At 56.9% G+C, this 10,237-nt stretch overlaps 1 protein-coding gene across 1 annotated transcript; it reads left to right on the plus strand.

Moving 5' to 3' along the window:
• Positions 1–1,939: 1,939 nt before the first annotated feature.
• Positions 1,940–10,237, plus strand: LOC119100195 (la-related protein 6-like). The gene is made up of 4 exons (XM_037223306.1): positions 1,940–3,581; positions 5,315–5,346; positions 9,197–9,655; positions 10,221–10,237. Exons 1-4 carry the CDS (start codon positions 2,107–2,109, stop codon positions 10,235–10,237), a joined length of 1,983 nt encoding a protein of 660 aa, XP_037079201.1. The 5' UTR covers positions 1,940–2,106.

Below are 10,237 nucleotides of genomic sequence, written 5' to 3' on the forward strand. Positions count from 1 at the left end.
GAAGTGGGCATCCGGTAAGATGTTGAGTGGAAAGAGCTTAAATGAAAACGTACGGATGAAATATTTCGAATAATGCAAACAAGAAGAGGCCAAGGTGGACGGAGGCAGAATCCCCAAAAGAAGAAAACTATAGCTTAACAGGGATACATATGCACAAGAATAAAGTTCAGGATGGAGCAAATAAGACACAAAAGTCCTCGGGGACAGAAATCGACGGGGAGAAAAGTGAAATGATAAGGTTTAATGGGAAAGCGTCAAAAGAGACAACCGTAAAAAGAGGAAAGACCAAATGGCGCAAATTGATCAATGGCTTGTTTGGTAAGGCCGTATGTTTCCATAACCGCTTCGTGATGGTGAGACTAAGTCTGACCCTGAGACTTCTGTATTGACCGGTCTGGCCGTGCCTCTGACTTCGGCAGAGAAACCATTAAAGGTAATAGTTCCTTTACCCAATCTACCCGCTCTCCTTGGCTATACCCATACCCATACCATACACATTTTGAGCCAGTTGTATCCGATGCAACTGGTTCAGAATGACTGGACCACCCGTTACACACTCGTTGGCATTGGTTTCAGCACGTAAGATCTCAACTGTTTTGGTGTTGCAGGGAAGTTTACACCGGAGCATGCTCTTCCGCGTAGACGATTATTTAAGTGTTGTGACCTGAGACAATGGGACTTCGAAGCATAAAAAGAAGCATTGTGTAGTATTTCTTGACATGTTTACCTGACATTTCATACGCGTCTTACCCAAACACATACCTGTAGCTTTCCAAAATCTGAACCCAACCTAACCCGTTGGTCATCCCAAGTGAGCAGCCGTGAGTTTACCCAGCGCCCGGAGTGCTCCAGTCTCCGGACGCCTGTGGGGAGGGTATTCATATGGCCCGTTCAGCAGCTGTCTGACAGCACGCGGGGAAGGTGTGCCACTGCACCAAAGGTCGGTCCAGTTGGGCCCGATCTTTTCGGGACAAGTCACGACATACAGGGCACACAGGATCTGCCCTGTCCTGTCCTGTTCTGTCCCCGTCCTGTTCCGTCCTGTCCTGCTCCGGCCCAGGTCCGTCCCATCCCGTCCCGTTCGGTCCCGCTATGTGCTTAAGACCTTTTTCCGCGGGTCTTATCCCATTGATCTCCACATCCTTTGATTTTACATTTGCATTGTTATGCCGCCCCGCCAGGTTTTGTCTCCGATCTCTGTTTTACGTAGGCATCCATGGCGCCACTTCGTTTTCTTAGGCTTGTCGTGGGACCTCTCTCCCTTATAGATTCTGTGTATTTTCCACGTTGGCTTTATTTCGTTAAACTTTTTGTTCCTTGACTCTCCGCTTTAACTTTGACATGTCGTCAGATTTTATCCGTGTTAGCGGTTTGCATCTTTAACGGCGCTGTGTTGTCTTTTGTTTTCGTTGACTTACATGCCTTCTGACTTTACTCCAGGACCTTTCGTAGTTCTTTCTGTTTGGCTCGTCTCGTAGCGTTGATAACGATCTATCGAGGGAAGAACGCGACGAATCACACTAACCGTGACCACAAGTGGCCATCAAACCGAGACAGTGCCTCCGGCAACCAACTCAGAATCTTCCTTTGTCCACACACTTGGGCATCATGGCCAAAGACTGCAAATGGGTCGCGGCGCCGTGCAAAATGACGGTGCGCGGACCGCACGTAGCACGGGCTTCTGCCAGCGTGTGGAAGCTCGTGCTCTACGCGCCGACATCCAAGTGTGCGTGACGCATATGCCCGACCTCCATGGAGACCGAGCCAGTGAACAGCTGGTCCGTGGCAGCACGTAAGGCTCCAGCGCCTTTGACGCTAACTGTCGCGCGGTTTCGGTCCGAAAGCGCGCGCGGCGGCGCCGACCCTGTGACGTCGGCGGCAGCGCGGGAGTCGGCCGCGAGGTCTCGGCCAATGTCAAGCTACATAAGCGGCGGGCGCGCAGCCGGCCGGCTCAGTGTACGCCGCCGCACCGGTCCGGCGAGAGGCAGAGAGAGCGACACGGCCGGGACCGCGTCGCCGCTGCACGCTCACAGCTCGCGCGCGGCCTCCGGTAGCACGTCCGGCGCCTCCTTGGCCGAGCCCGCTCACCGGCCGCCACCGAGCAGCATGGAGACGCTGGCCGAGCTGGCTCCGGCGCCGGCGCTGGGCGACCGGCGCGAGTCGGCTGCCAGCTCGACGTCCACGGACAGCGACGACTGCGGGCCGTCGTTGCGCGCGCGGCCGGCGCTGGCCGGCGCGGCGCCGACGTCGGACAAGCAGCTGCTGGCCGTGGAGGAGGCTGGTCTGTCACACGCCGAGTCGTCGCTGTCCGACTGCCGTGACAGCGGCGTCGAGGCCGACGCTTACGTGCAGCCGGACGAGGCGACCGCCCTCCAGCTGGTCGAGGCCGTCGAGTTCTACTTCTCCGACGACAACCTGTTGAAGGACGCCTTCCTGCTGAAGCATGTCAAACGCAACAAGGAGGGCTTTGTCAGCCTCAAGCTGATGTCGAGCTTCAAGCGCGTCAAGCACATCAGCCGCGACTGGCGCGTGGTGGCGTTCGCGATGCGCTTCAGCTCTCAGCTGGAGGTGAACGAGGAGGCCACCAAAGTGCGCCGCCTGCAGCCGCTGCCCGAGCACGACGAGACCGTCACCAGCCGCACCGTGGTCGCCGTCAACCTGCCGCTGGAGAATCCGACCATCGCGTCCGTGTCCGAGCTGTTCGGCAGCTGCGGCGACATCAGCAGCATCCGCGTGCTCAAGCCGGGCAGCAACATCCCGGTGGAGGTGCGCGCCGCCTTCAACAAGCATCCGGACATCGCGTGGGAGGGCGTCAACTGTGCCGTGGTCGAGTTCGACCTGCAGGAGCAGGCTCGCAAGGCCAAGGAGACGATGGGCTGCGGCGAGCCGACGGACGCTGCCGCCATGCACATCATCCCGATCGGCAAGGTGAGCAACAAGAAGAAGTCGCGCCAGGAGGAGCCCGGCCGGCTGGCCGCCAGCCTGGAGGAGATCAACAACAACGCCAACGTGCCGGCTGAGAAGAAGCGGCGCCAGAAGCGCAAGAAGACGTCGCTGGTGCACATGGACAGCCACAGCTCCATGTCAGGCACGGACGGCGAGCTCAGCATGACGCCGATGCGGCGGCTGAGTGCCGCGTCGCGGCCGCCGCTGCTGCCGCTGCCGCCTGGTCTTCGCGCCCACCGCCTGTCGCCGCCGTCGCGGCCGGGCGGCATGTTCGCCTGCACCGACATCCGGCTGGCGGTGGAGCACCATCTGGTGCACCGCGGCAAGTCGCACTCGTCGCCCAACGTGCTGCCTCCGCAGAGCCTGGCCTCCCGCCAGCAGAAGTCAAACTCATTCTGCGGCGTGGTGCCGGCGGGCGCCTCGGACCAGTGCCCCTGGGTGCAGCGACGCAAGGCGTCTGGCATGCTGGACGCCGACCGGCGCGGCTCGCTCATGACGCAGGACAACGTGCACCGCGCGCCCCGCGGCCCGGACGGCACCCGAGGCTTCATCCGACCCAGCCGCCCGTCCGCCATCACCATCAAGGCTCCGCTCGCCGCCGCCGCCCCAGCTCCGGCCGCTGCTCCTGCTCAGGCCCCAGCTCCGGCTCCGGCCCCGGCCCCGGCCCCGGCCCCGGCCCCGGCTCCGGCCCCGGCCCGGGTCGCCGCCCCGGTGTCCACTGTTCTGTCCCCTTCCGCGCCGCCGTTTGTACCGGCCGCCATGCTCGCCGCTGCCGCCTCGACTTCTGCCCCTGTCGCAGCCAAACCGGCTCCTGTCCCGGCCCCTTCTTCGGCTAAAGGCGCTGCCGCCACTGTCTCTGCTGCCATCCCTGCCACTGCTGCAGTCAAGCCCGAGCCGGCTACTGTCCCTGCTGTAGCCGGTGCCTCTCAGTCTGCCGCCCCTGTCGCGGCAAATGTCTCGAAGACGGCTGCTCCTATTGCAGCCAAACCTGCATCTGCTACCGTTTCTGCTACAGCTAACGTCTCGAAGACGGCTGCTCCTACTGCAGCCAAGCCTGCAACAAATATTGTCCAGGCTGCAGCCAGCTCTGTCCAGAAGGTCGTCAAGGCTGCGGTCGACATCGCCCCAGTTTCAGCCAAGACCACTCCGACAGCATCCACCGCGACTCCAACTGCAGTCAACGCGGCTGCAGCTGCCGCACCAGCTGGCGACAAAAGCGCTCCATCTGCCACCAAAGCTACGGCCCCAGCCGACACCAACACCACCCAGGCGGGAGCCAAGACCACCGCAGCTGCCCCGCCAGCCGGAGCCAGCGCCGCCGCAGAAGCTGTTCCCGTCGGATCCAACACCACCGCCGCGGCTGCCCCAGCTGTTCCTGCCTCTGCCCCAGCCTGAACGACGCGCCCGAGGACGCTGTGATGACGAAGAGACCTGTGATAGATGCATCTTTTAGTCGCCTCCTTTCCCCCAACGGTGCACGCCCAGCATTTCAGGCGGTTCGGCCTGCTCACGACCGGATAGCCTTGGAACACACGCAAGTCTTACTCAAGCCCCAGCACCCCACTCCCGGGGTGATATTTATATATTTATTTGAACAGTGCGAGGATTCGTCAGGAATGGAAGAATAAGAATGCATGAGACGGCAAAGTGTGCGAACAGAATGCTCTTGTAAATTATTATATATCTTATTTTGCCGGTGAAAGGTTAAGTTATTGACGGCATGTCGGCTGCCAGTCAGCTGTTCATGCGTCGGAAATACAGATCTGCTCATAAACCATCTCTTACTGCACAGCAGAGCTGAGATAATGCGCATGAGGAGGAATGAGTGGGTAATAAGCTTAAAGTGCAATTCATGAGCGCAGGCATCCATCGACACGTACCATAACAGCTGCCTTCCTCAATCTGTGTGAAGGACAGATACAGGCTAGCTGCCAAGGTCATCGGCCAAGGCCACGCGTTTCGGTGTAAATGCGCTGGCGGAAGTGAAACGGCGCGAGAAACGTTAGCGGTTTTGCACAGGCGTGCTCGTCAGTCAACGGTTTCTAGCGAGCTTCAGTACGTGTTACTGCGCAGCTCTGCATATCAACTATCTGTCATTTTCCGTCTCGTTCTTTCAGTGCCTCCCCCATCAATGCGCGGCTTCATGTCGCCCTCCCGCCATCCATCGCTGTTCCCTCTCCCCAGAGCGCGCCCGCCCGCTCCCGCCGGCCACGTGTCTGCCCTGCTGCCGGCGGGTCCCCGGCGCTCTCCCTCCTCCGCGGTCTCTCCCCGCCCGCTCGCGCCGGCCACGTGTCTGCCCCGCTGCCGGCGGGTCCCCGGCGCTCTCCCTCCTCCGCGGTCTCTCCCCGGCCGACTCCCGTGGCCTCAGCCGACGGCCGCACTTCCCGCATGTGGAGCAAGGTCGGCCGATAAAAAGAGAAAGCGCCAGGCGAATAACCGCTCCCATGGATACGAGGCGCCGGCGGGCGGCCGCCGCCGCCGCTGACCCTCCGTCAAGGTCTCCTCCCGCCCCGCGGCCGCGCAGGAAGTGCAAAAACTGCCGGCCGCCGCGCCGGCACGTGAGCCGACGCGCCAATGGCGAGCCGCGCCGGCGCCTCGTGTGACCATGGCGGCCTCTCCAGCATCCAGGTCGTGCGCGCCGGCTGGCTGGGGCTCGGCCGCAGCGCAAACAGCGTCGCGCGCCGGCCGGTGGCGGGTGACTCACCGCGCTCAGGTGCGCCACTGTGCCCCTGCGCCCCCGCCGCGCCGGTTATGCCGCGCTGGTGATGAGCAGGGCGTCTGAGGTCCGATCCCGTCGGCCGCACGGCAGCTGCACGCATCAGCTAATCGCCGTTGAGTAGCGGGTGTGCGGCAGCGTGATTGGGCCGATAACCCGTAAGCGGCAGCAGGATTTCTCATTTTGTCCTGCCGTGATATACGGTGGTCATTCCTGCACTTGTCTCCACGGGTAAATTACCAATAGGGTTGGCGGGGTCCAGGCCCCAGCTGGGCAGATTTGACCATCATTGATGCGTTGCTCATATAAGAGGGCTAAAACAAAACTGGATTCCGTTAACACTGAGGGCGTAGTCACGTCCGCGTTTGTGTCACCAGCAGCCAAAATATCGACGACGTTCTGCAGATTTGCCCTGTTGCCACATGCTTTAGACCTTTAAATCACTTGCGCCATTTTAATCATGTTTAAGTTATCCAGGGAACGCTGGCGGTACGTGTCGAAGCGGTCCAGCGAGGTAACTTACCACTTACAGGCTGTCGGCGTCGTGATCAACGAGCTTGGCATAATAGCGCCTCTCGGTGGACGCAGGCAACAACAAGGGTTATTGGTACAAATTTGGTGCTGCCAGGCGTTGCTTTGCATCGCAAGAAAGAAGTCTTGGCACCGAACGTTTCCGTCCATCAGGAAAAGTACGCAGCGAAATATTTCAGCTGTAGAAAAACCAACAGCGGAACAGTTGAGACATGAGAGCCTATGGCAAAACGCCTGGGGCGGGAACTGTCAGCGGGAGGGTTCCAAGCCCCCCCCCCCCAACTCCCGTTAACAGGGCGTCTACGACCGTGGTTTGGTGGCTTTGACTGTTCAATGCTGTTCAACGCATATATATATATATATATATATATATATATATATATATATATATACACGCGTGCCGCCTTTCAGTAAGAAGACAGCATCGCTATTATGTTGGCTGTCAATAATCATATTTGTGTTTGATGGCGCTTCTGTACAATCCATTTTAGTTCCGATTTACAGCCCGTGGGGCTGATCACAACTCAGGCTCAAAGCACCACACTAAGATTAAGATCTGACCCCGTGTCCGACTCAGACACATGCAATTCAATTCCGGAATCGAACTGGACAAGGTCCAGTTCGCTGAAAACAGCAGAAAATATGGAACCTTTTTAGGGTGTTCAAACGTTATAGGCATACAGTTTCATGCTATGAATATCGGATTTTGACAAGCCTTTTTGAACTTGTCCACCTACTTAGGAGACATGGAATGCTGCTTTAGCTTACACACCATGGTCTAGTTGCTGTTATATTGCAAGTAGGCTGCAGCCTACTTAGCGTCAACTAACCGGCTCTCAAGACTGTGTACGAGGTGATATATATATGCAATGCAATCAGCGTCGTGCTCACAGGATTCTACAGAGAACACACGAAATGCTTTCGTTTTCTCTCAATTGTATGCTATGCAATCGAATTAAAGTGAATTGCAACGAATACTGACGGCCAGCCCATTATGCATTGCCCTAAACACACCATTCAATTTACAGCAGAAGAGCCTGGAAGTGTAAAACTGTATGCACATTGCGTGCAACATATCCTCCAAATTAGTTCATCCGCTTCTAAGCGTGACATAGGCGATTGAACAAGTGATACAGCGTGCGACTACGAAAATATAAATACATTGTATTATTAGATAAGCATCTCAAACACTATCAACATCAACACAACGTGAAAAATGACAGGAAACGGCAGCTCTCAAATCCTTCGCCACAGACCGCGTAAAAGGAACGCGTAAGATTCATCACCTGCTATCTACGATTAACATTCGTATAGCTAGAAGACTGTGCAGTGTGTAATATTCTCCATATGTACATTATCAGCATATCATACACTTTTTAACTGCAAAATGGCAGGAAAAGGTATTTAGATCGCCATTTGCTGCTTATTTCTATTCTCAGAGTACTTGTATTAGTTGAAAGCAATGTTTGGCTTTGAGTAAACTCATTGATGCCTTTTCCCTAAGCGTTTCATTCCATTACGAGTCCAACTCACCAAAATGTGTTTTGGAATATATTCTATTCTGAGCCGACGACAAGCTGTTTGAGCCCGGCGTCGATATTCTGACCCCTCCCCGAGCAAAGCACAAGTCTGCTGATAACACAACTGCCGGCCTAGTCAACCCACATATTGAAAATTTTACCATGGACGAGCGAATTCATTGGCACTTACATTCCATCCACGCATCACATGGACTGAGTACGGACATCATTCTTTTGTAATTCGGCTCGGCGCTTCAAGGCACTGGACTCACTGACAACGCTCATTTTCAGTTAAATGAATGGATAGCGTCATTACCTTCTTCAGGTTCATAGGGCATTTCCTTACACCTTTGCTCTTTCTGTTGTAATGATTCTGCGGGATACTGACTTTAGCATGGAGCCCTGTGCAGCGCGACAGCGGTACTCTCACATAAGGATAGGAGTTTCCTTCCAGGCGCGTTCTATCTGAATGGAATAGCAATGGAAGCTATGTCGGAATCAAATGGCTAAAATGTCACACTCAGATCGAGTCAGACAGATCCCAATATCTTTGAAACACCCTTAATGTCGCATTGTTGCATCGTGGCATTGTGCACGACAAAAGCATCCCCCGGCAATGGCATCTTGCACAAGCCGACAACAGGATTATCCGTTGAAATGAGGCCGCACTACGGCGGCTCAATGTATGAGGGACGAACTTTGCATAGTAGGTACCCCGAGCTCAAGATTATCCCATCAGACCACTCGAGGTTTATTTGTGAAGGATAACTATCTCATAACCTGGGATTTCCACTAAAAGTCCGAGAAGCGTACACAGACCGTGGAGGACCCCAGTAACAGTTGTATTCAAGTCTTGTTAGGTGACACTGCTTACGCGTTCTCATCAACGGGCTAAGTCAATATGAAATGTGAAAAACAATATTTAGATATTTGGCGTGGCAGATAAAGATTCACTGAGATTACCGACATGTAATCTCACGTTTTGTGACGAGCGCTCTAAAGAGTATGCGGCGCAATTACCGTATGCCAAATAACACTCACATGAGCTATGTCCCAAAAACTACACTGTTCCTATATTGCACCAGCTGTCGATTGACGCGCAAGCATGGCGGCCGTGTTACCGCTTCTTACCGAGGCAGGTGAACAGCACAAATGCCAGTCAGTGAACCAGGACACAATATACAACATCGATACAACACCGTTGCTGCGCAAACCGCACTACAGTTAGTTGGACGCGAAGTTCATTGGGCGCATCCCAAACTGTCCGGAAGCCATCGCACTTTTCCAAAGCTACATCGTCATACGTCGTCATGTTGAAGCTAACCATGATCTGGCAGGCTTCTCATCCTGCCACTGACACTGTGGCGTTCGTATCAACAGCACGCTGGCCCGAGGCCTCTCAGCTCATCATGGGCCCGTCTCTGGCGTCGGTCGCGCCGCTTGTGGCTCGCGCCGGGCTGCTGGGCGGCGCTGGGCCGGCTAGCTAGCGAGGCGTCCGTGTGGTTCGCGCCGGGCTGCTGGGCGGCGCTGGGCCGGCTAGCTAGCGAGGCGTCCGTGTGGTTCGCGCCGGGCTGCTGGGCGGCGCTGGGCCGGCTAGCTGGCGAGGCGTCCGTGTGGTTCGCGCCGGGCTGCTGGGCGGCGCTGGGCCGGCTAGCTGGCGAGGCGTCCGTGTGGTTCGCGCCGGGCTGCTGGGCGGCGCTGGGCCGGCTAGCTGGCGAGGTGTCCGTGTGGTTCGCGCCGGGCTGCTGGGCGGCGCTGGGCCGGCTAGCTGGCGAGGCGTCCGTGTGGTTCGCGCCGGGCTGCTGGGCGGCGCTGGGCCGGCTAGCTGGCGAGGCGTCCGTGTGGTTCGCGCCGGGCTGCTGGGCGGCGCTGGGCCGGCTAGCTGGCGAGGCGTCCGTGTGGTTCGCGCCGGGCTCCTGGGCAGCGCTAGGACGGTTCGCTGGCGAGGCGTCCGTGTGGTCCGCGCCGGGCTCCTGGGCAGCGCTAGGACGGTTCGCTGGGGAGGCGTCCGTGTGGTCCGCGCCGGGCTCCTGGGCAGCGCTAGGGCGGTTCGCTGGCGAGCAGGCGTGCTCTCGCATCACGACGCGCCAAGTGGCGATGCGTGCGGGAACCAGAGGCGGGTCTGTGTCACGACGCACCAGGAGAAGCGTGCTGCTGTCACGATGCCTCCGGTGAAACGCTCGCATATCACGACCAGCAGCCGTGAATGCCAGCGGCTCGCGACAGCCCCGGAGAGTGGCGCACAGCCAAAGTACGCTCAAAGATCAGCAAACCAGCGAACAGTATCAGTGTCATAAGAAATGTATTTTGTTCAGCCATCATGAAGCATGTCCGTTATTTATGGACAACCATATATCACGTAGCCTTATTGCAGTATGTTTGATTGCAAGCTGATGCAAACTAGCGAATCACGCATTGCGAATGCCAAATTGGACGAGATAATGTAATATCACGAACTTTAAATTTTCCCTCTGTTCCACTCACGACATGGACCCGCTGTGACGCAGAGTTCTTCCGGGCGTAA

Source organism: Pollicipes pollicipes, unplaced genomic scaffold, assembly GCF_011947565.3.
Source record: "Pollicipes pollicipes isolate AB1234 unplaced genomic scaffold, Ppol_2.1 Scaffold_4881;HRSCAF=5763_pilon_pilon_pilon, whole genome shotgun sequence".
Taxonomy (NCBI): Eukaryota; Metazoa; Arthropoda; class Thecostraca; order Pollicipedomorpha; family Pollicipedidae; genus Pollicipes; species Pollicipes pollicipes.